Source organism: Elaeis guineensis, chromosome 3, assembly GCF_000442705.2.
Source record: "Elaeis guineensis isolate ETL-2024a chromosome 3, EG11, whole genome shotgun sequence".
Taxonomy (NCBI): Eukaryota; Viridiplantae; Streptophyta; class Magnoliopsida; order Arecales; family Arecaceae; genus Elaeis; species Elaeis guineensis.
This window is the reverse complement of record NC_025995.2, coordinates 20535199-20561788: the sequence shown is the minus strand read 5'-3', so window position 1 is coordinate 20561788 and position 26590 is coordinate 20535199. Positions and strand designations below refer to the sequence as shown.

The window sequence follows — 26590 nt, the reverse complement described above, 5'->3', positions numbered from 1 at the left end:
TTTTTTTTTTCTCTCTCCTTCTTATGTCACAACAGGGGTTCTCCCCATGGCATAGAGAAGCTGAAAGGAGAGGGTGGCCCAGCTTGAGGGTGGCTAGGATGGCACCGAGCAGTGGTGGCACGATCGGGGTCAGAGTCGTCGGGTGATGGAGGCACGGTCAGGGTGGCCAGAGGCTCGGTTGCACATGGGGAAGTCGAGAGAGAGAGGGAGGAAAGGGGCATTGCCCCTTGCTGCCTCGGTGGTAGCACCCAAGGCTAAAAAGAGAAATAAGGAGGGGAGGAGACTCACTGAAGGTGGCGGCGGTGATGGAGCTCGGTTGCATGGAGTGGACTCCGACAGAAAAAGGATAGAGATCATGAAATGGGGGAAAAATAGAGTATAGAGAGTTTTGAGAGAGAAAGAAGGAGGTTTGGGTGATCGGGCTTGGGGTAAGGTGGCTCATCGACTGCCGAAGAGGAGGGGGAAGGGAGGGAAGAGGAGGAAGGAGCTCGGTGATGCCGATTGTAGGGGAGGAGGGGGGTTTAAATGGATGATGACTATGGAAAGATAAGGCCGGTCTAACACCGGCCTTTCACGATTGCACCGGCTTCTAACGACCACCAATGATTCATATCGACTCGACGATCATGTACTGCCACCATTCGGTAGCCTTATCCAAGCGGAGAAGGCAAGGCAGAGGATCGCGTTCACATCTTTTGTTCTAGCCCTTCTCTTTTTTTTTTTCAGCATTTTGGGCAAAAGTAGGTCGAGATTGCCGACTTTGGTTTAACATAGGCCCAGTGGTCCTTGGAAAGAATTTTTTTATTCTCAAAATTTTAAAAAGTAAAAGCAATTAAGATCGTATGGTGCTGGCGTGCTGCTGAAAATATTCAACTGAGAATTCCCCACGTGCTTCACACCTGCATCTACCGGTGTGAAACAAAAGTGAAACATTGCGCGCAGGGAGACAGAGAGAGATGGCGATGTCTTCTTCTACTGGGTCTCTAATGGCAGCCTGCCTTCCCACGAAGTCCTCCTCCTCTCCCCCCGCCTCCCTTTTTTCCTCCAATTCCCCATTCGTCAGCAGGATTGGGAGTGTCGGCTTGGCCGCGAGGCGTAGCAGGCGAAGGGACCTCAGATGCCGCTGCCTCTTTGGCCTCGGGGTGCCGGAGGTCGCCGTCATCGCTGGTGTCGCCGCCCTCGTCTTTGGCCCCTCTCAGATGCCGGCGATCGGCCAGAGCTTCGGAAAGACCATCAAGAGCTTTCAACAGGTCACATTTCTTCCCTATTTCTCAACCTCTTGTGAAATTTTTCGATTCAATTGCGTAAGAATAATGCTACAGTTCTTTAGTTTCTTTGATGTATTCCCATTATTTTTTTTCGCTTATTACGTCGTTTAAATAGGGAATTCTAATAGGTAATTCTGGGATCTGTTATGTTATTTTGATGCGCTCTTGATGTTCTCTATACCGAAATTTTACAGGCCAATTAGGATTACGAAGTGTGTTGTCCTTAAATTGTGTCTGTGGATGAACTTGATCTATGATTGATGTAATCATTTGCATGTATGAGTTCAACTGCTAGGCATTTTGAGCAGGCGATGTATGGGCAGCCATGCAGCCTATAAATTTACTATCAACTTGCCATATTCTGTGATCAATTAATTCCTACATGGCCCTGAGGGATCATTATGGGAACAAAAAAAGAGTAATTTTTAAGGGATTGAAATCACAAAAGGAAAACAAAGAAAAAATAATAAAGTTATCTCAAAAACCGTGAAGTCATCATCTGTCACTTTAATTTGGGGATTGGTTGATGGTGCTTCTGAATTGCCTTTCTTTGTGTTCTGGGCTTTGGTTTGTATCCCTTCCATCTTTTTTATTGAGGTTCGCCAAGGACTCGAGTTTAGATTCTTGCTGCCGTCTTCATCTGGGAGGCTCGTATGCGCACCCTTAGACTGAAAGCATCTTCCAGGTATATATTTTCTTTCTTTTGGATTGAAGGGGAGGCAAAAAGAGCTAACTGTCATTTATAAGAAATAAGAAACAGAGAAAGGAGTACAAGGTGCAGGTGATAAAGCATGAAAATAAATCAGGTGAAAGTACAGAAGAGATGGTAGAGGATGAAAATTAAGAATCAAACTCAAGACCATGAGGAACTAGCAGCTCAGCCCAGCAGTAATGTTCTCTTCGTGCACCATAAACTATCTTTAATCAGAAACCGCTGCAGCCTTCCTTGCAGAAGATGACTAACAACAAACAGCAACCAAATGGTTCTCCAAACCAATTACAGGAAGCAAAGAAATCAAGGAAGGAGATTCAAGAACCAGGTAGAGAAGTAGGAAAACCATTGATTTTACTCCAAATCCTCCCAAATGCTGGTAAGAGCTTGTGATTGCATAACATTGACCAATCATTGAAGATGTGAAGACAAGCATGAGCAGTAGAGATGATAGAGGATTGTTTATTAAGAAATATACGTGCATCCCTTTCTTTCCAACAAGCCCAAATCATGGCCACGAGTAGCATAAGAATAATAGGCTTAAATGATTTTGTGAAATTTCTGAATCTCCAATCCACACATAAATTATTAAAACAGAATTGGGGGTGAAGCACTTCAAGGCAGCTGCAAATCCATTTCCAAATGGTAGAGAAAAAGGAATAAGTAGAAAATAAGTGATCCCTGAGCTTGATGGCATGGAACATGATCTCCAAAATTCCTACAAATTTTTCTTTTAAGAATATCCCTTATATTTAATTTCTTTTTTCCAGCAAAGCTAGAGGAAACTTTTGAACTTAAGTGGCACATCTAGGCTTTAAATGGAGGAAGCAAACTGACATCTAGTCCCTCTAGTTTTGAGAAACTGATATATAGAAGGTGTTGAAAAAGTACCTTTACCATCCAATTTCCACACCACCTATCTTGTTGCTGATTCAAAGTTACCTGGGCCAAAAGAAGAGAGAGTTGATTGAATTGCAATCGGACCTCCGATGATGGTTGAGCTGGTAGTCTAAGCCTCCAAGATGAAGTTCTGGAATCGAAATAATCAACCGCCATTTCATTTTTCCTTCTGCTTACAGTTCAAAAAGCCAGAAACACAGTATGAAGAGGGGCCTCACAAATCCAACTGACCTTCCATAAGAGAGATCTCTGCCTATTCCTAACCTTGAAGTGAATTCTACTCCAAAAGGCAAGAAGGGAGTTGGTAACATTAATTCAGATGCTAGAAAATCACCTGGAAAGTTTCCAACTCATAGATAATTTGACTCTTTTGTGATAAGCAAACATAACCTGTTTTTTCCAATGGCCCTGATTATGTGAAATGCACCTCCAACCCCATTTAGCAAGGAAAGATTCATTGAATTGGGTGAGATCCTTAGTTCCAAGGTTCCCTCCCTCTTTTTGTAGACAAAAAATCCTCCAATTGACTTTACAGGGAATGTCATGGGGTGAAGATTTACATATCCAAAGAAAGGATCTTTTGAATCTGTCAATCTTGTTTATTACCAAGATCGAGAGCTTGAAAAGCGACATGAAGTATAAGGGAAGAGATGTGAGAATAGGGTTGATTAACATAACTTGCCTACTGAAAGAAAGATATTTACTTTTCCAAGATGCTAGTCTATTCTCAATCCTTTGAAGCAACAGTAACCAGCAAGATTTGCATTGTTTACCCCCAAACAAAGACAGCTTAAGGTATTCAAGAGGAAGTGGCGCAAGAGGACAGTTCGGCCAATTAGCACAATGTATCCCAACCTCAGTCTTTGCCCAATGGACAAAATTGAACTCTTTGATCAAGATCTATCATACTGGTACTGGAGCTTGAACCGTTGGCCGCTGGTAGGTATGCTCCCATACCATCTCGTATCGGACTTGAAGCAACATAGCAAACAGAGTAGAGGAGAGGGAGAACTGAAGAGAGAAAAACAGAGGGTGGGGTGGGGGAGAAGGAGAGGGAGATGGTAAAGATGCTGGTCGTGGCTATCGGAGGGCCGCAGAGGCCCCCGAATGATCGGAGAAGTGGCTTCCCCCTCCGAATCGAAACAGGGGTAGAGGAGAATGGAAGAGAGGAGAGAGAGAGAGAGATGATGGAGATGCTGGCAGTGGCCATCGGAGGCCTGTGGAGGCCCTGAAATGACTGGAAGAGTAGCTCCACCCTCCTCTGGATTGAAACAGCGGCAATCCTCCTTGGATCTAAAAGAGGGCGGTTTCGATGGTCATTCGGCATGGCCCTCTGACAATCTCTGGTGACCTCCCGGGACTTCCTCTCACCTTCCCTCTCCCTCTCTCTCTCTTTTCCTCTCTTTCCTTCTCCCTCTTGTTGTTCTCGCCGGTGTATCGTTTCGAAGTCCAGAATCATTCTGGTCTGCTGTTAGTATAGTTTGATATGCTTCGAACCGGGTGATTTGGGACAATTCCGCTGACCATGATTCTGATAATTGTTGGAAAGCTCTGAAATCATTTCAAAGCAATAAAGAATGATTTTTAGAACAGCCAAATTTTCTCTTCTTGCATGAGCAAAACACAAAGTGTCATCTGCATATTAAAGAACTTTTGTCTTCCCATAAATCCAAGGATCCCCTAATCCTTCATAAATATTAACCAATGTTGCTGCATTAAGCATTTTACAAAGATGATTAATCATAAGGATGAACTATAAGGGAGAGCAGAGATCTAATTGTCTAAGACCCTGTCTGCAAGAAATTCAATTACCAATCTCGCCATTGATGTTCACAACAATTTTTCCTGAAAGAAGGATATTCTTGATTCAAGAGATCCAGTTGTGGGAAGTTTCTGAAAGAGAGCAACCTAAGCAAATAATTTGGGAAAATTCTATCAAAGCTTTACAGAAGTCCAATTTGCAAACCTCTCCATCTATGTCTGACTTTCTGGAAAGATGCAATATTTCATTAGCACACAGGATGTTATACATAATGTTTCTTCCTTTGATGAAAGTGGTCTAGGCCGGATCAAGAAGCTTATTTAAGAAAGGTCGTGACCTGTTAGCAAGGACTTTGGTGACCAACTTTGTACAACTATGAATAAGGTTTCTGGGCCATTTTGCAATTGTGTGATATCTTGTTGTAGCCAGGTATTTAAGTTCCAAAACAGCTATGATCCAGAAAATTGATGTGTCAATAAAATTAATTGCAGCATTGTTTTGCTTTTAGAAAATGAAAGGAAGGTTTGGCTCTTTAGGCTATTTGACACATCATGATGTTTTCAAGCGTTGTTCTGTAGTAGGTACCACATAATAGTCACAAAATAACCAACTGTGGTGGTTGCAGTTGATTTGCATGGATGATTTTGATCTAAGCCATGCTTGATCATCTAGATGGTGGAACGTTTTATGTGGATTAGCATTTGTTTACATAATGTCCATAGAAAATAGTGGAGTCTGTGCAAGTCTTAATAGCTAATAAAGCCAAATATGTATAATTATGGAGGAGACAACAGCCTGCTAAGAAAAAAAAATTGTGCTCACATGCAAGGATGATTTTGATCCAGAGCATGCTTTACAACAGGGTATTAGAATGTTATTTTTTAGTGCCATTTGTTTCTGAAACCCTGGAATCAGGTAGTGGTGTAAATGCAATTCTTATTTGTGCATAAAGCAAAACATATAAAATGACTCAGATTTAGAACCCACATTTTATTATCAAAGTACTATGATAGGGACTAGGGAGTGCATGTCTCTATTTTACAGAATTTACTTATGAACTCATAAGTATGTCTAAGCTACTAATTGATTCCCTTTGATCTCTATGTATGTTATCTATTACTTCATTGATTTTCTTTGATCTCTTGCTTCAGTAAAATTGAGTTGGAGGGCAGAAAGTTACCATAATAAATATGGGTCAACATAAGATCTCCAATAGATTTGTCAACAAGGCAGAAACAGATAAGAAGAGAGTTTCATTAAAATTAAGGTTGGGTACGGTACAGCAACAATGCTATGGTGACGAAAAAAGGAGCTTTGGTGGTGCAGATAGGGTGCAATTGTCCTGAGAATGTAGTGGCCAAGCCATTCTAGTAGGGCACAGGAAGGAGCTACATATCTTTTGATTCGCAACCATAATTTAATAAACTATTATGTGGCTGATATAGTAGATGTGGTTGCCAGTATAGTATAACAGTTTGTACAATTGAGTAACCAACAAAAATGGTGATCATGTAAACATTTAAATGCAGGCTTACATTGGAGTGATGCAAGTTGCTGTTGAGCAACCATTACTCAACAAGAATTATAATTAAGTTTCATGACAAGATATTAGAGACTAATAATCTAGTTTTGGGACAACCATGTGGAGAAAAAAGATAAATTGCGAGCAATGATTTGACTTAATTGGGAGAAAAAAAAATAATTTGCAATTATTGCAAGGATCTTTGGGCAATACAAGTAATAGGTTCTGTCCAAACAATTTCAAAATATTGTTTGGAATGCATGGCATGTGAGAATCCATGTGGGTGTGTTTCTAGTCTCATACTTGCTGGAGGTCTTGGATGCTTAAGGCCAAGGTCCCCAAGTTACAGATTTTTTTGCCTAGGCTTTTTGGGTAAGGTCCTGGGTCATTAGAAATGTTATCAGAGACAACCTAGCCTATGACCATTAGTAGCTGGGGGACACTGCAACGCAGGCCCTTCTGGACTTGACCATGAGCTGATTATGATATTCTTGTTTTTGGTTTGATCCTCCCTTGGTGATGGTGCCCAGGGGAGGGGAGGAGGGATTGGTGAGGGCCTGCATGAGCATGTCTTTAGGCGCACTTTTATGTGTATTGGGGAGTTCTTGGGTGCTTAAATAGTGCAAGGACCCCAAGTTACAACCTTCTAGCTAACCTTTTTACATAAGTTCTTGGGTCAAGATGCTTGAGACTAGGATGGGAATTCAGAACAACCATGGGCTAAAGGGATTTGTTGGAAATTATCAGCCTTAATATCTTGAGGATTTCAGGGCAATATAGAAAGGGATAACACATAAATATTCAAATGTAGTTTGGATTGTTGTCAAGGGAATGCATAGTTTGCTTAAAGTGTATTTATTCTGACTGAATTCAGGCTACTAGGCAAAGAAATTTGCTGTAACAAGTTAGTTTATGGAAGGGAAATGATATGATAACTAGGAGAACAAGCAGGGATGCAATATGTGCAGTGAAATCCTCTAAGTGAAAAGGATAGTGATTGTATTTTGAGCGGTAAATTAAAACTATATTTGAAAAAAAAAAATATATTGAGTGGAGCTGATTTGCCAATGAAATATACATGGCTAACTTGTTAAACATTCAGATGAGAGTGTGAGACAAGCGAACACTCACATAGAAGATAGTTTTGTGGCCTGAAAAGATAAACATGGTAGCAAACAAGAGAGAAAAGGAGCCCTAAAAATTTTATAGGAAGCTTGGTCCTACAAAGAAGATGTCTATATGGACTAATACACTATCTTGGCAGTTAAAGAACTGTATTGGAGTAAAATGGAAAACACCTATGTTTAGTTGTTTAGAAGGTGGTCAAATAGATATAAAATAGCTGATTGCTTGGTGCGGGTGTCATAATTGATTGATGGTAGACATGGTAGTTTTAGTGACCATGGAGATGAAGGTAGTGATAGTCTTGCTTAAAGGGACATTGTTGGAAACCATGGCTGCTTCTCGCAATCGAGATGACCACAAAAAAAAAGTGGAATGGCAGGATTCATTTGAATATCCAGCTATAGATTCGACACTTGAGAAGATTGAAATATGATCACTATAATTGATATCATTTAGAGAACTTTGAGAAAATGTTGAACATGTTAGCAAACAACAAAAAATTTGGTTAAGTTGAAGTTGCTGGGAAGTCTGCAATGATGAAGAGTTTGTTATGATAACATTCTTAAATGGGTGGAAGCCTATCATGAGTTACCTTTGAAGTTTCCATGAAGGTGATAGGGCAAGTATCTAGAGCTTTAGTGCCCTGAAACTTGAGGAATAAATACTATGGAGAATGAAATCATTATGGGCTTGAAGGAATATGATGACAAAAGAAACAAATGTACATACCAAGGACCGTGGAGCCAGTATTGGGATTAGTACCAGTTGACCGGCAGTACAAGTCAATACGGATTTGTATCGGATCAGATTGGTGCTGACCGACATAGAAGCAAAGAAAGAAATTGAGGAAAAGAGAGAAAGATGAAAGGGGGAGGGAGGGAGAGGATTGCCGAAGGTGGCCACAGGCGGGCTATAGGTGTGCTCGGAGGGCCGCTAAGGCCTCCGCTTCCTCTACAAAATCATAACCAAGCTAGAGAGATAGAGATAGAGATGGGGAGGAAAAGCAAAGGAGGAAGAGGAAGCAAGCGGAGAGGCCGCCGGAGGGCCTCCAGCTGGCCATTAGGGCCATCGGATGGCAAAATCGTGGTCTGTGGCTCTACGGGTGTTCACAGGATTTTTTTAGAAAAGGCCGATCACAGTGAAGCTGGCAATAGATTTGTCAGCTTTAGTTAAGTGAATTTAGCAAACACCCAAGGTTGGCTGTACCGGTACCGATCGGCGTGCCGGTGCCGGACCGGTACGGTACGGTATCGATACCATATCGTACCGACATACGGTATGCCCCGGCGTACCGGTCCGGTATCGGTACACAATTTTTTTTGATTTTCAATTTTTTTTTTGATTTTTAAAGTTAATAATTGATAAATACAACCTCAATATGGCATTATATTGCATATTATTGACATATTTGGGTTCAATTTGGAGTTAGGTTGTGGTACAAAGATCTTGATCCAAAATTTCAAACATATATTTATTTACATTATATTTCAACTATGTCATCTTAAAACTAAAGAAAAAATATATAAAATATGCATTAAAATGTATCTAAATATTTAAGTACAAAGCCAAATAACTGATATACGAACCTTAAGATGTACTCTGCATTTAATTTCTTATCGAGTGTCTGTGACGCTCGTAGATATCTGGATCATCAACATAGTCTGAAGGGACATCAGTCCAACCCTCTAGCCAAGCTGCACCGTACTCTCGAATATTCATCATCCCATAAGGCATCCTCTCTGGATTGTAAGACATCTCAGACCTCTCGCTAAAATTCTGACTCTGAGAAGTATCCTAAAGATGATGGTACGGTTGTGGAGGAGCCCATCCAAATATGCCAATAGCAAAATCTGATCCTGGAGCTACTCCAGGCTGCATAGGATAGTAACCACTAGAAGATGATGCTTCGGATACACCATATGCATATGGATCATAAGGTGGCTGTGGATAATAGGATCCATAATGCGAGGATGATCCAGATATATCATGGACCCTACTCCACGTGTAAGATCATCCGCAGCTGCATCATGTGCGGACGACCTCTAGGAGTCCATCGTCTATATGAAATCGGCTCCCCACGATCTCTACCGACTCGTCCACCATGATCCCTATCCTGTGTGACATGCGTAAACTGAGACTCACCGGTGAATCGAATATCACCCTGTGGCTGTGTCTCATAAACGGTGGTCTCCTGTCCTCTAGTTCCTCCCTGATCATCAGATCCATGGCTACTACTACCAGTATCATCATCACTCTCCCTGGTGTCCGTATCTGAACCAGATCGCTCCTGTACTCTCGAGAGTGGTGCACGTGCAACTGTCTTTTCCTTCCCCCCCTTGTGCCCCTCTGTGACTGAGTTTTCTGTGATTGAGAGGATGGATGCCTTCTTGCTGGCTGCCGGGAGGAACGTCTATACATCTCTCGCTCGAATCTCTAGGAAGATGTATCAGATAGCGAGTTATGTGATGAATGAGTCCTTTGTGTCCCCTCAGACTATGGCTGATCAGCTGGAACCCTATGTGGAATATTTTTTTCTGCCCATTGCCCTGGATCCACCCTGATCTCCCTTGCCACCACACTGGCTGGTCGTGGAGGGGATCCTGGCTCATCAAGCTCTGGCTCCTGCTACTGACCTGCAAGCCATCCGATGATCGGATCGTCATCCTCGTCGGCATAATCATCCAGCATCGGATCAGTGTACTTCAACTGAACTTCCTCCTGAATACATTTTAGCCTCAACCTCAGATTGTAATGAACATATACAAGATCGTCGAGGCATTTTTGTGTCAGACGATTTCTCTGTTTGCTGTGGATAAGGGCGAAAGTGGATCAATTACGCTCACAGCCACTAGCAGAGACTGTTTGAGAAAGAATACGGACAGTCATATGTCTCAAATTTTTTGCTGACGTTCCAAAATGAATCCACCATTTAGCTACAAAAGTAAAATTATATATCAAATTTGATGATATTATTAAGCAAAATTACATATCAATCTACATTGCTCATTATTGATATGTAATTTATCTGGATTCATCTGCTTTTTGCTTACGACAACTGATGGGACTCCAAAACTGTCTGATCTCTCTCTAAACTGTTTCGTCTGAAATAAAATATTTTTATTATTTATAAATATATCAGATCGAATTTAGTTGAATAATTACATCTGTTTTAAACTAGCATACCTCTTGCAGACACAACGACACGATTTCTGGATCGGGCACCATCTTATATATGACATTGCGAAGAGCAGCAAGAAGCTCGCTATCCATATCTATCCCCGGAATAGTATACTGAAATCTCGGATTCAAGTAATAAGCTGCAGATAAATTTCAAGTTGATTAAGCACAATTTTATTTTCATGCTTCGAAAAAATATTTTAAAACATTCTTGAATCCAAACTTACCAGCTAGATGCAAATCTCTGCCCATCTGATAGTCCCAACGGCGCTCAATAATGTTAATGAATTCTTAAGCATGCTTGGGATCATTCTCACTGATCTATTTCTTTGTCCTCTCCATCATGTAATATAGGAAGCCCATCTGGGGGTATCTCTCGCTGTCCACGACGCGAAGCACCTCATATAAAGGCTTGATAGCCTTCACTATCTTCTCAGCCCGCTGCCAAAATGACTGACTCGTCATCAAGTTCTCCATATGACTTCCATCAGTGCCGGCCCTCGCATATCTGCTCTCCTGCTACTCGGCATTGACAAACATCTGACGTAGGGCTGTTTTCTTCTGAAGAAGACTATCAAGTGCTATGTAGTTGGTAGCAAACCGTGTGATACCCGGTCGTAAGATCTCCCCTTCAGTATACGTCCGCATCAATGAAAGAACCCATGTGTGGTTGTAGATGAATCTAGTAATGGTCTGGGCAATCTCCACTACCTGCTGCACCCTGCGAATCTTTTCGATATCCATCAATATAAGATCAATGCAATGTGCAGCACATGGGGTCCAGTATATCTGCGGTCGCTGCTCCATCAGCAACTCTCCGGCAGCCTTATATTGTGGTCCGTTATCTGTGATGACCTGCACGACATGCTGCTCACCCACTGGATCAATCACCTCCTCCATTAGACCAAGGATATATGTGGCATCGTGCATCTTATCTGAAGCATCGATTGATTTGTAAAAAAATATTTTTTCATCATAGTATGTCAAAATATTAATGATGCTCCGCCTAATAGGATCTGTCCAACCATCACACATCACTGTCAAACCGTATGTAGGCCATTTATTTTTGTAAGAAGTAATCCATCTCTGCAGATCCTCCTTATTGCTGTCAAGAAGCTGACCATAGATGTCCTTAGGTCCTGGAGGATCTACACCCTGGCCGACAGCCTCTATGGCTGAAATAGCAGATCGGTAGTAAGGATTGGCTGCTGTATTTGCTGGAATATGGCTGAAATGAAACCATGATCCAATAGCTCGCCACATATCCTTCTTCTTATCTTTTTTCAGCATACTGTCAATTCTCTGCTGCTTTGAATCTTTGCTGGACAAAGCATGTGGATCCAAATCCTGAATGCTGGCTCCTGCTGGAATATCTCTGGAGGACCTCCTCCTACTGCCAAAAGCTCCCAACAAAGAAGACATGCTGCGTCTGCTCCCTCTACCACCAGGCTCTCTGACTGAGGTAGTCCTCCTGAACTCGAATTCTCCCCTACCAGTCGCTGATCCAGATCCTGATTCGTAGCATGATGGTTCGAATTGATCTCTGTATCGGGCCATCTCCTCTGCTGGTACTGATCCGCCAAGCTCGCATGGCCTCATCATCTGGAGCAGAAGCCTCCTCTGACTCTCTAGAGTGATAAGAAGGTGGCTCTGCAGCTCGACGGTCTACTTCGATCTTTTTCTGCTTTGCCCTTTCTTTCGCTGCTTTCGAATCAGCAAAGTGCTTTTTCATCAATTGTCGGACCTCTTGCGGATATTTTCGACACATCGACACATCAGGATAACCACCAGCTAGATGCTGCTTCAACCTAGTCACTCCTCCTCCTTTGAACTCTGTGTTGCACCATTTGCATCTCCAATGATGCCGAGCCGAAAGCATCTCGCCATGATCCCAATCGATGTCACGCTCTTGATCTTTCTTCTTACTCATTTCTGCAGATATAACAAAATACTAATTATTTCGAATTACCTGTAATATAACACTAATTACATATATTTTTTATTTGATAATAGTTTTTACTATTTAAATATTTACAAAAAAAAATTCAAAAAAATCTCAAGTTAGATTTAAATATTTCAATTGTTTTGAATCATTTTAAACATTATTCTCAATTTCAAAACTAACACTAATTTTTTATTTTTTTATTTTTTTAATAATTTTTATATAAATAAATATATACTATAAAATAGCTGATTAGTTAAAGTGAACGAACGTCATGCTCTAAATTTTTTTCTTATAAATATATGTAAGTATAACAAACAACGATAGTTTAATGATAATTAAAATAATTATATATATTTTTAAAATAATTTTAATAATTATTTTAAAACTTATAAATTCAAAATAAATATGTTATATGCTTCAAATAATATTTTTAAATTAACTAAAATATAACACTATTTTTATATATTTTTTATTTTATAATTAAAATTTTACATTTAAATAATTTAAAAAATATTTTTTTAATTTCAAATATTTAAAAAAAATTAGAAATTAGATTTAAGTAGTTTAATCATTCTAAACATGATTCCCAAACTCTGATTTTTTTCGTAAAATTTAAATTTTTTTTTAATTTTTAAATAAATAAATATTTAAAAATATTTAAAAAATATATAATTAACAAAAATTAATAATTTTGATGTCATCGTGTAGATCTTCCAAAGATCTATCACATATAATTAAATCATCCCAAAATCACAAGATTTTGGCATAATTTTCTCTTATTTTCATTCTTTCAAATTTTTATCCTATTTTTAACAATAAAAATTAAAAAAAAATATTTACTAAGAAAATAACACATTATCTTACCTTCGGCCGAAGATCAGCCTCTCCTCGAGCCACTCCTGCAATTTGACGGAATTTTTTTCTTTTTTTCTAATTTTTCGGAGGTCTCAACGGTTTCGTTGAGACCTTCGGACCCTCGGAGTTCTCTGAGACATCTCAGAGAACTCCAAAGCAGGTAAGGCTTTTTATGCCTCCCCCCTCCCCCTCGTCACTTTTGGCACATGGGGTGTCGGTACGGTTCGGTTCACACCGAACCGGACCGAACCGAACCATACCGTCCGATTTTGGACGGTATGGAAGCGAACCGGACCGAACCGCTCGGTTCGGTACCGGTTCGGGCTGTTTCTCAAAAAAAAGGTCCGAACCGGACCGTTTGAGCGCCGGTCCGGCTCGGTACATCCCGTACCGGGCGGTTCGGCCTGGTACGGCGAACACTGAAACACCCATTACTAGCTTCATTTAAGTGAATTCAGCAAACGTCCATTGCCGGCTTCACTCAGTGAATTCAGCAAACCCATTGCTGGCTTAATTATTTATTATTGTTTAAAAAATATATACAATGAATGGAGGGGGCCGTCCATATTCTGCAGTCGCAGCTCCATCCGCACCTTTTCCATCATGCGGTGGCCATGATGGCCACCTGGTACCCTTTGGCAGCCTCGCCGTCGACTGTGCTTCTGGTACTCTTGCTCCCCCTCTCTCTTCCTCTTTCAATTAAATGCCCTATCGGGCGATATGGAACCACAGAGGCCTTCGCGGCCCTCTAGCGGCCTCGACGGGCCATCGCTGGCCCTCTGACGGCGTCGTCTCCTCTTTTCCTCCCCTTGTCTCTCTCTCTCTTCCTCTCTTTTCATCTCTTTCCCTCTTTCTCGTCTGGTGTTTCGATTTGAAAGGCCGAACCATCCTGATTTATGATCGGTATGGATCAGAATGCTTGGAATCATCTGGTTTAGGAATGGTTCCGCTAACCATGGTACATACACATACATAATGCATACATGGACATACATGTACATTCACAAATGCATACATCCTTGCATATGGATAGAGGTAGGCTAGAATAAGGATGACCACATTTTACAAATCTGGTTGGGTGAATTTCAAAGTTAAGGTTTACAAATTTAAGGTCTAAACTCAATGTGTTTAAAAATGTCTAAACCACCTATAGGCCAAAACCTTTTTTTTTATGAAGACCCCTTGCCTATGCATCAAGTTGCTTCTAAAACTAAAACTACTAGGAAAAAAGCACATGGTAAAATATGAAAATAGAGAATCCAAATTGTTGATCTTGATCTTGAAATCATAAAACATAAACAAACCTAAATCCCACTATTTTAGCATCTTCTAAGAAATTAATAAAATTAAAACATCTCATCATGCCATTGAACTAGTAATCATAGGACAACTTGATGCATGCTCAAGGGTTCTCTGAAACACAACATTTGTGATTTGTACATGTTTTAGATATTGTTTCAGATTCAACGATTTAGATCTCGAATATAGGACCCCCATCTTTGAGTTTCACCCCGATAGATTTGCCTTTATATCTGATCAGTTTTATTGTGGTTTCTCTTGGTAACATCTACCAAATTTCAGAAAGAACGTAGTCAGCTAAAACTTCAAAGATGGGGAATCCAAAATAAGTCAAATATGATGGGCATGATCGTTGTTGGATATGCTCTTTTACTTTAAGAAATTAGGAATCACAATGTTTTGAATGCATGTGCTGATTGTAGATAAACATGTGCTCTGCTCTATTTTGAGCAGTTCAATTTTCCTTCACTGAGGCTTGAACCCTAATTTGCTAATATGGAGGGCCACTCTCCTTTCTTATAAGTGGGGCATTCTATCCTTATAATCAAGTCCAAGAAGAGATGCCACATCCTCTACCATACTTATGTTTTATCTGTTTTATCCCCAAGATGTGAATGTATTCCAAGTCAATCATTAAGTACATTGATATTAGGTCAATCATTGGGAAGTTAGTTCATTTGCCTCATTATGAATTAATACCTCCTTCTGGATAATTTATCGTTATTACAACATATTTTCTTTGGGTGCACATGAGCGGCCCCGGGGGGGGGGGGGGAGGAGGAGTTCAAATTAGAAAACGAGGAAAAACATGTCAAATATGTAATCAATGATATGGTAGTTAGGAACACAAAAATCAACCAAAAAAAAAAAAAAGAAGTCAGACAAAGGCTTGATGGTTATTGTAATGTTCAGGACGTGTTTAGGTGTTTGAAAGGAAAAAATATCTAACTGCATAAAAATTGTAAGGACAAATGATGAAGGTGGGAAAGAAAAAGTGGTTAGTAAGTCCCATGTTTTTCCCAATTAATGGTAAGTGATCAACTATATTAAGTGTCCTTTAAGTATAGAACGAAGCCTTATTATGTTGCTTCTTGGAAACTTGAATAATATAGATGGGAAATGTGACTCTTGTGCTATGTGATAATGCCGGTAGAAAATTTCAACCCATGATTTTCAATGTAGATTTTAGGAAATTTTTGTTCATTACCCACTGGTTGAAGCATCTCTGCTGGTCTGCTACTGTAAGGTGTTAAGGTGCTCAGCCTTTATATCATATTGAAAAAGAAAGTTACTTCTGAAAATTTGTTAATTAAAATTGAATATATATTGTTTGTGTACTTGAGCAGGTGATCTGTATGCTTCATTAGCCAGAAATCTGCCTTTGAGTATCAAGCTAGAAATTGTTATTGAATCTAGGACCAGTGCATGAAATTGCCGACTTTGTAGCTGAAAGTGATCACATATGCATAACATCTATTTAGTTATTCCACCTGATACATCTTAGATTTATAAGCAAGTACTTCATAAAATCAGTTGTCTGTAGAAGGAATATGTGTGCTCCTGAAAGAAAAGATGCATGGAAGTTACGAAGTGAGTAATAGATGAGGATGTATTTTGAATGTTTGAACTCTTTATTGCACATGGCATATGAGGAGGATAGACAATAAAGTCTAGTGATTGTTCTACAGAGATAACTCATATGGCTGCTGATTTCAACCGTTCAGGTCTAATGTCTTCTGCTAATGAGTAACAATAGGCTAGTAGAAATTTCACATTTTGCAGTTCATAATCCATTTGCCACCTCTGGCAGCCTAAACTCATCCTAGATTTAGTAGTGAAATCCTCTCATGTTGCCGGAGAAGTACCGCATGTTATAATTGATAAAAGGAAGGACTCCCAAGTTTAAGCATTTTTCTCCCTGTCTGACAGTAAACCAATGAATATCGCCTCAAGATGGGAGAAGGTCCTCTTTAGAAAGTCAACTAGTTCCCTCTTCAGATTGTATTCAAGCTTATGACTGGAGAGCTAGACCTTGAACTTGCAAGCGTTCATGCATCTGAGTCAGGATTTAGGGATTCTGTTTTCATCATTCTACCTTACCATCTGTTAATCCCTTGGGCAAAATTCATTTTCAAGCTCTTCTAATAGCTTCCATTAGGTATTTTGATAATATATTCTACAAAAGCTTCTTGTCTAATTCAATAATTTTCTTTGAATTAGTGGGTTCCATGTTTATACACTACCTTGTTATTACGCTATCGAATTGGCACGCATCTGACTGACCTTAACTATATGTGTGATAGCCCGAGGCCCATGTAAGAATCTCAGCAAAAAGCCCAAAACGAAAAAAAAAAAAAAAAACAGAGGAAAATCGGGAAGAAGACTCCCGATAGGAGTCTTCTTTTCCGGCGAAACCCGAGCGATTTGGGAGTCCTAGGACCTCTCGAAGTCCTAGGACCCTCTATAAGAAGACCCCCTCTCCCTTGAGACCGAACATCGGCCTTCTCCCTCTCTCTTTCTCTCCGTTTTTCTCGATCGAAGCTGCGGACACCGTTCGGTTTCTCGCCGTGATTGCTCGCCGGTGAGATCACCGGAGGCCGGGGTGAGTCTTCCTTTCCTTCCTCTCTTTCTTCCCTATTTTTCCGTACCTTTGCTTAAGGCGGCCGGCGACGAGTGTCGCCGATTTTCGGTCGGGAAAGAGACCCTGTTTTTGAGCCTCTTTTTCCTTGATTTTCCGACGCCGGCGATCGTAATCGACCGCCGGCCATGCTCCTCCGTGACCGGGGGAGTGGTCCCCCTCTGCCGCCGGCCTCCGCCGCGGCGGCCGTGGCCCGAACGGCCGATCAAGGTCGGTGAATCGCCGTCCTCTGTTCGGCCCGGAAGGAACCAAGAAAAAAGAAGAAAAAGAAAAAGAAGAAAAAGAAAAAAAAGAAGAAAAAGAAAAGAGAAAGAAGAAAAAGAGAAAAAGAAAAGGAAAGAAAAAGAAGAAAAAGAAAAGAAAAGAAAAGAAAAAAAATAATAGTAATAAAAATAAATAAATAAATATATATATATATTTATATATAAATAAATAAATAAATAAATAAATAAATAAATAATAAAAAAAATGATGAGAGAGAGAGTTTCTCTCTCTTCTCTCTCTTCTTTCAGTCTGAACCCTGACTTTCTCTCTCTGAAATTGGACTTTCTCTCTCTAGAATTTTCTCTCTCTAGATTGTTTCTCTCTCTTGATGGATTTCTCTCTCTCTAAAGTTATTCCTCTAGGATTAGCATAGTGGAAGGCTTCATCTGATGATTTTGATCAAGTTTAGGGAAGAGTCTGATTTTAAGTGAGGTTTTGATTCGGGATCTGTTTAGATTGAATTTTGAATTAAAATTAATGTAAAAATATAATTTTGGATAATAGGCACGGAAGAATCTCCTAGAAGTTAGTCGATCTATTCATTCAGTGCTCTGTGAAAAGTAAGTAATGAATCATCTTCTCGAGATATTCCATATTTATTATAAAAATAAATAATTATTCTCTGAAATTATGCATGATTTATGAAATTATGTTTTGAAAGAAAAGTACTTTTGAAATATTATGGTATGTCGATTATGAACACATTCAGTAAAAAATTATGATATATTATGATACAAAGTGTTTGATACAGAATCGGATTTATGCTCTCAGCCTAACTATGTTTCAGTGGGCCCCGTTAATGGGGATTATACGTTGGTACTCAGTGGACCCTACCAGTGGGGGTTGTGCGTTGGTATTTGTGGACCCTGCCAGTGGGGGTTGTACGTTGGTATTCTGTGGACCCCGCCAATGGGGGTTAAACGTTGGTCATAGTCAAGGCTGTTGAGTTACGAGTGTTTTTAAATCGAATCGGATTTATGATTATATTATATGTGAATATTTAAAAATATTTGATTTGTATTAAATCAGCATGAAATATACTCTTATGTTTATTTGCAACATTATTCTTGAAAATTATATAATATCTGAAATATCTGGTAGAGATACTTGTTACTTACTGGACTGTCTAGCTCATTACTCTTCTTTCTATTTTTCAGATTCAGATAATTAATTACGAGCATGGGAAGAAATATTGGGACAGAGCTTTTAGAGGCGAGATTTAGCATTGTCAACTTCATTGAACTTAGACCTATTGTTTTATTTTTAGTAAAAAATTTATTGGATGTAAGACATTTGATTTAATTACTTGAATTACAGTTGAATAATAATTATTTGAATTTATTCCGCTGTGATGCATTGATATCGTGATGAGATGCCTTGCATGCTTATGGAGAGAGTTCTTCATGAGTATGCGACGGTTGCCGCGACTCTCGATTCACAATCTCGGGTCGGGGGCGTGACAATTAATATGGTATCAGAGCATAAGTGGATAAATTATGACACATAGAATTAGACATAGTACGAGTGTAGGTGGGTAAACATTAGAAATATTGGGACGATAAAGTATGAGCATCATAATAAATCCATCCTAAAAAATAGATAACTGAATCTAATAAGGTTTTACTACTACAAGGTTACCATGCCTCCCCGTAGAATGACAAGAACTACTCAAGGAATTGCAAGAGAGATATCACAACCACGGGATGGTAGCACTCTCCATTTGACCAGTGGCACCCCTCAGGAGGAGGGAGTCGTAGATCCTAATGGGAGTACTTCGAGAGCACGTCAGGAACCAGATATGGCTCAGTTAATGCAGACCCTAATCAGGATGGTACAAGCGCAACAACAAATACAACAGCAAATGTTTGAGTAATAGCAGATACAACGAGATACACAACAACATCAGCATCCACCACCACAACATGGAGAGCAACCAGTACAACGGAACAACATTTCAGAATTTAAAAAGCTTGCTCCTCCAGCTTTCAAGGGGACTACTGAACCTTTGGAGGCTGATAACTGGATAATGGAGATGGAGAAGGCCTTCGCTGTCCAAGAGTGTCTTGATGAAGAAAAGATTCGATATGCAGCTTATTTACTACAAGGAGAAGCATACAACTGGTGTCAGCGACTACAGCGCAAGCATGAACAAGACGGCGAAATACTTACCTGGGAAAGATTTCGGATTGCATTCTATGATCAGTATTTTCCTCGGAGTATAAAGATTCAGAAAGAGCAAGAGTTTATTTATTTGAAGCAAAAGGGTATGAGTGTGACTGAATATGAAGCAAAATTTACAGAGTTAGCAAAATTTGCTCCGAGACTAGTGGATGGTGAGCAAGAACGTGTTCACAAGTTTGAGATGGGACTGAGAACTGAAATTCGAAAATAAGTGGTTCCATATGAATTGACAACTTATGCAGATGTGATAAACAAAGCACTGATAATTGAAAGGGAAGTCAATGAAGAACGTATGGAAAGAGAAAGAAAGCAAAGAAAGAGAGCAAAATCAAATGATACACAAGGGCAAAATAATAAAAACATCAAAAGATCAGCTAAGGGAGCAGTAGACAATAAGACTCAACAGATTGATGGTGAGCCGTGTTCCAGATGTGGCAAAAATCATGCAGACAAGGATTGCTATTGGAATACAGGTGCTTGTTTCAAATGTGGTCAGATGGATCATAAAATTGCTAGCTGCCCACTAAATACATAAAATCAAGTTGGCCAAAGAACTTATGAAGGACAACATAAGGGTGGTGGACAGATTTCTAAAACCCAGGAAAGAGTTTATGCGCTTACTCAACAGAATCCACAGGCTTCCAATGCAATGGTGACAGGTATGAAAAAATTTTGAAGACGAAATTTCTTTTAGGAGTGAAGAATGTGATAGCCCGAGGCCCATGTAAGAATCCCAGCAAAAAGCCCAAAACAAAAAAAAAAAAAAATAGAGGAAAACCGGGAAGAAGACTCCCGATAGGAGTCTTCTTCTCCGGCGAAACCCGAGCGATTTGGGAGTCCTAGGACCTCTCGAAGTCCTAGGACCCTCTATAAGAAGACCCCCTCTCCCTTGAGACCGAACATCGACCTCCTCCCTCTCTCTTTCTCTCCGTTTTTCTCGATCGAAGCCGCGGACACCGTTCGGTTTCTCGCCGTGATTGCTCGTCGGTGAGGTCACCGGAGGCCGGGGTGAGTCTTCCTTTCCTTCCTCTCTTCCTTTCCTATCTTCCCGTACCTTTGCTTAAGGCGGCCGGCGACGAGTGTCGTCGATTTTCGGTCGGGAAAGAGACCCTGTTTTTGAGCCTCTTTTTCCTTGATTTTTCGATGCCGGCGATCGTAATCGACCGCCGGCCATGCTCCTCCGTGATCGGGGGAGTGGCCCCCCTCTGCCGTCGGCCTCCACCGCGGCGGCCGTGGCCCGAACGGCCGGTCAAGGCCGGTGAACCGCCGTCCTCTGTTCGGCCTGGAAGGAACCAAGAAAAAGGAAGAAAAAGAAAAAGAAAAGAGAAAGAAGAAAAAGAGAAAAAGAAAAGGAAAGAAAAAGAAGAAAAAGAAAAAAAAGAGAAAAAGAAAAGAAAAGAAAAGAAATAATAATAGTAATAAAAATAAATAAATAAATAAATATATATATATAAATAAATAAGTAAATAAATAAATAAATAATAAAAAAAATGATGAGAGAGGGAGTTTCTTTCTCTTCTCTCTCTTCTTTCAGTCTGAACCCTGACTTTCTCTCTCTGGAATTGGACTTTCTCTCTCTACTTTCTCTCTCTAGAATTTTCTCTCTCTAGATTGTTTCTCTCTCTTGATGGATTTCTCTCTCTCTAAAGTTATTCCTCTAGGATTAGCGTAGTGGAAGGCTTCATCTGATGATTTTGATCAAGTTTAGGGAAGAGTCTGATTTTAAGTGAGGTTTTGATTCGGGATCTGTTTAGATTGAATTTTGAATTAAAATTAATGTAAAAATATAATTTTGGATAATAGGCATGGAAGAATCTCCTAGAAGTTAGTCGATTTATTCATTCAGTGCTCCGTGAAAGGTAAGTAATGAATCATCTTCTCGAGATATTCCATATTTATTCTGAAAATAAATAATTATTCTCTGAAATTATGCATAATTTATGAAATTATATTTTGAAAGAAAAGTGCTTTTGAAATATTATGGTATGTCGATTATGAACACGTTCAGTGAAAAATTATGATATATTATGATACAAAATGTTTGATACAGAATCGGATTTATGCTCTCAGCCTAACTATGTTTCAGTGGGCCCCGCCAATGAGGATTATACGTTGGTACTCAGTGGACCCTGCCAGTGGGGGTTGTGCGCTGGTGTTTGTGGACTCTGCCAGTGGGGGTTGTGCGTTGGTATTTGTGGACCCTGCCAGTGGGGGTTGTGCGCTGGTATTCTGTGGACCCCGCCAATGGGGGTTAAACGTTGGTCATAGTCAAGGCCGTTGAGTTACGAGTATTTTTAAATCGAATCGGATTTATGATTATATTATATGTGAATATTTGAAAATATTTGATTTGTATTAAATCAGCATGAAATATACTCTTATGTTTATTTGCAACATTATTCTTGAAAATTATATAATATCTGAAATATCTGGTAGAGATACTTGTTACTTACTGGGCTGTCTAGCTCATTACTCTTCTTTCTATTTTTCAGATTCAGATAATTAATTACGAGCGTGGGAAGAAATATTGGGACAGAGCTTTTAGAGGCGAGATTTAGTATTGTCAACTTCATTGAACTTAGACCTATTGTTTTATTTTTAGTAAAAATTTTATTGGATGTAAGACATTTGATTTAATTACTTGAATTAAGTTGAATAATAATTATTTGAATTTATTCCGCTGTGATGTATTGATATCGTGATGAGATGCCTTGCATGCTTATGGAGAGAGTTCTTCATGAGTATGCGGCGGTTGCCGCGACCCTCGATTCACAATCTCGAGTCGGAGGCGTGACAATATGCTTTTATGCTTATAACTGCACATATACCTCTTTTTGACTAGTTTTTTTTTTTTTTTTTTCGATCATTGTATGTTGCATTTACATGCAGGCTGCTAAAGAGTTTGAGGCAGAGCTGAAAAAGGAAGCTGAAGAAGCTAAGGAATCCCCTCCAATTGAGGGACAAAAGGTTATTAGCAGTGAAGATGAGAAGATGGAACTGAAACCATCTGCCACAAAAGAGAGCACATGAAATCATTGGTTTGTGTCTCAAGGTTGAAAGGGCAAATATGTATTTTTAGTTTCGTACGGTCAGGCGGACAAACTGTTTATTTTCAAATCGAGGAGGATTGCAAGTGCATGACTGATGAATATAAACAAGGATTATTTCACTCCCTGAAACCTTTTATATCAGTGTAATGGAGATCTGATCTGTGTGTTATTGTGCTATGATTTTGTAACAAAAGGTCAATATCCATGTAATTTACATTTTTATGGGACTTATTTTTCACCAATTTTTACTCCTTGGGACTCTAGTCTCTCATGCCAAATCTGATTGCAGACCTGCTGTAAGAATTATGACTTTGGATATCCAATTCAGCCCCGATCATCTTATTTTAAAGGACAAATCAGATGCTAACATCTACCATGAGCAATATTATGCTGGAACTTCTATGAAAAAGCAGTCATGGCATCTAATTCAGTCTCAATCATTGTTTAAAAGCCTAAAAGGTCGACTCAACTTGAAAGTTAGCTGACTATCAACTACCATTTGCATGTTGGCCAATAGGACCCCTCAGTGCATGATATGAATTGGGAACAACAGGGTTGTTGGATGGGTGAAAACATCGTGAATGACGGGGTTTTGGGTCGGGCAGGAATTGAAGCCCCAAGACTATTTCAATGACATGCTATCAACTACTAATTTGCATGTTGGCCAACATGACTCTTCAATGCATGATGGGAATTGGAAACAATGGGGTTGTTGGATGGATGAAAAAATTGTGAATGACCGGGTTTTGAGTAAGGGAGGAATTGAAGGCCAAGACTTAACAGTTCAATTATATTGTTATATTTTCATACTAAATATACAAAAAGGAAATCTCCAGTAAGTTGCTTTCAGCAAAAATCTAGAAAGAGATGATACATGCGTACGTACATATACAGTAATTATTTGACATGCTATCAACTATTATTGCATGTTGGCCAACAGGACCCTTCAAAGCATGACAGGAATGGGGAACAATGGGGTTGTTGGATGAGTGAAACAATTCTGAATGATGGGGTTTTGAGTAGGGGAGAGGAGTTGAAGCTCTAGGATGTAACAATTCAACTGTATTGTTAAATATACAAAAAGACAATATCCAACAAGTTGCTTTTAGTGAAAATCTTGGAAAAGATTATATTGAGATGGACTATACTTGGTGTTTAAATTAAACTATTGGATGGAGTTTCAAGTAACTTGGTGAGATAGGTAAGTCAATATTGATCTAAGATTAAGGTTTTACAAAAAACAAGTCTCCTAAAAAATGAACTCCAAAATTAGTCGGGATAACCTGGCCAAATTTCGAATCAGCCAGATGAGCTTCAAGCAATAGTCTCAACCTGAACATCTGACAGACAAATATTAGATTGTAACTTCTAGATACAAAAAAACATTATGCTGGAATTTATTATGAAATTAACCAGTCCTTGCACTTGAATTGCCATGGCTAGCTCATATATTGCCCAAGGCTATCACTCCAACCTACAAACCCTGAACCCAACTAGCCTTAACCCGGTCCCAACCCAAACCTGACCCCAACCAGCCAATGAATGAGTTGGCATGGGTTCACAGTTAGACCAACTTTGAATTTTGGGTTAGTATTGTGATTGAAGATTTTAGACCATGCCAGATCTAGTCCTGAGTAAGGACCCGGCTTATTTATGCATAGTATTAGTGTTATTTTTATAACCTTCAATTTCCAAAATCTTGAACATAAGATTTGCTCTACAACTTGGAGTAAAGGAATAAATCCTATGTTTGAACATATTTGGGTGCTTTTACTTAGCTTTAGATTAATTGTATCTTTTCAATTTTTCAACTATCAAGGGCTTATGGATCATGATTTAAATTTCGAAGCATGTAAGTGGATGTTCCATCGATAAACTTCTCAAAACATGGGTGCTTTTAACATGATTAATTATCTAAGATATTTATTTGGAAGACACTAATAGGAACCTAACATAACTCAATCTAACCCAAAAACCTGATATAGATTTTATGATATTTTTAGCCGAATGCTGTCCCAAACCTTCACTGAGCTGTGTGAGGAACAAAATTAGATCCAAAACACCAAGAGATCCTGTCTGGTTTACTAAAACTCGAACCCAAGGCAACCTCATATGCAACCCTAGTATTTTCAAAGGGGAATTAACTAGGGTTCCCTATATTCAAATATTCTAAAGTCGAATTTCTGACTATTATTTCTTTCTTTGCATTCGGTTCTAACTGCTGGAGACTAATTTTATTTCAGTCTACCTCTGCTTCATATGTTACTTCACAATTAGATAATATTTCCATTATGCATGGCCTTTCCCTTTTTCATATTTTTACCTATATTTTTATAATCTTTAGTCAAAATGAACTATACACTTACTCTAATAAAAGATATGCAGAATTTGTTAACAATTTCTATTGATCCTGAATGGAGTCATAAATGTGTTCAATGCTACCATACTCATTGAGAATAGACTTTTGAATGAGCTTAGTTGGAGCTAGCATGCAAATGAGATTAGTAAGTGGAGTCAGTCAGAAGGTAAATAGTCGGCGTCTGGTGTCCATGAGAGTGGAATGGCTAGAGCTTTGTCTCGAAGTCTAGGTTTAGTTACACTCTCTTGCTTGTAATACTGATTTGGCATTGCTGTAAACCCCTTGTAACCTATCTTCCCTTGTTTTCTAATGCATAATTGGTGGAGTTAACTCCCACTTTATCAAAAGAAAAATGAGTCAATTCAATCTTAGATAACATCACATCCATTTATAGACCACGAACAAGAAATGCTGCTTCTCACATCATCTTATATACTATTTTATAACTCATGCCTTTGATCGAATGTTTTACTCTTAATTATTGCTGACAATCATTGCTATTGGATTTGGAATATGTTATGCAAATTTATTAGGTAGGTCTCAAACATTTGAATTCTACAGTTTCTATGATCAATAGAAACCATTTCCATGAGGAGGAGGATTGCTAAGGCCATCAATGTAGTTTGTCCTCCCCTAAACATGGTATGAATTCCACGCATTTTCCTCTTTATGCTACCTCCACCTTACACCTTAATTTACGTTACCATGTTGAAAATTTAATACAGTTGAGTGGGTAGTGGTCCCTTTTATGAGTTGTTTCCATGCCCAATATTGAAGGGCTTAACATTTAGTGTGCCCTAAATGATTATTTAAAAAGTGTGAATGTATTGTGATTTTTTGCTTGCTCCCGTGCTTTCCCAATAAGAGATTTTTGTCTCTCTAGAATCCTACAGAATTTATTGCAAGGAGAAGAGACTCAAGGTGAGGTTCATTATATAACAAAGACAAGATATATAACATAATTCATGTGTTTAAAATGGAAAACATAATAAAACTTCCAATAACATAAAATAGATAATAAGATATGGATTATCAAGATGGTTTCCAGCGCAGGTTGGACCTTCACCAGAAAAGAAAAGAGAAAGATTTAACAAATGCTTGTCCTTATAAGCTTGTCATGATCTAGTGTGGTCTGTCTTGTTGGAAAAGATAGTGAATTACAATGGAATCATGTTTTTTCAAATGATCAATTGGACAATATTTTGTTTAATGATCAAGCAGCATTTTAACCGATTGTCTTTTAATTATGGATTAAAGTTGTATTCTGATTGATTATCTATATAAACTAACTTCGACAGTTCCGTACATATCTAGAGTGTGACAAGTGGTATACATGCATAGAGGAAGGCACTAATAAGATATTTTTTTTGGTTTGAGAAAACTCCTATAAGTAACTACCATAGGAATCATTGTTAGGAATGGTTATTGCTAGAAGGTAATTATATAAAGGTAGCTTTTCATAAATAAACTAATATGAAAATTTTCTTTGTAAATGCTGGAGGAGGCAATCAAATGAGGATCTAGATGCAACAC

The 26590-nt window shown here is 39.1% G+C and overlaps 1 protein-coding gene across 3 annotated transcripts; it reads left to right on the top strand.

Annotated features, from left to right (window-relative positions):
• Window positions 1–884: 884 nt before the first annotated feature.
• LOC105042230 (sec-independent protein translocase protein TATA, chloroplastic) lies at window positions 885–22875 on the top strand. Of its 3 annotated transcripts, XM_073253724.1 has the most exons (3): window positions 886–1250; window positions 22141–22195; window positions 22538–22675. In XM_073253724.1, exons 1-3 carry the CDS (start codon window positions 957–959, stop codon window positions 22543–22545), a joined length of 357 nt encoding a protein of 118 aa, XP_073109825.1. In that variant the 5' UTR covers window positions 886–956; the 3' UTR covers window positions 22546–22675. The 3 variants fall into 3 exon arrangements, with proteins under 3 accessions (XP_073109824.1, XP_073109825.1, XP_010917651.1); XM_073253723.1 differs by lacking the exons at window positions 22141–22195; window positions 22538–22675 and adding an exon at window positions 18625–19534 and having other exon boundaries at window positions 885–1250; XM_010919349.4 differs by lacking the exon at window positions 22141–22195 and having other exon boundaries at window positions 899–1250; window positions 22538–22875.
• Window positions 22876–26590: the final 3715 nt, after the last annotated feature.

What these genes read in the sequence shown, in the direction of transcription:
- LOC105042230 (XM_010919349.4), top strand. Translation starts at nt 957, where the DNA reads ATGGCGATGTCTTCTTCTACTGGGTCTCTAATGGCAGCCTGCCTTCCC. An exon ending in CCATCAAGAGCTTTCAACAG is followed by an intron (nt 1,251 to 22,537) that starts GTCACATTTCTT and finishes ATTTACATGCAG; the next exon opens with GCTGCTAAAGAGTTTGAGGC.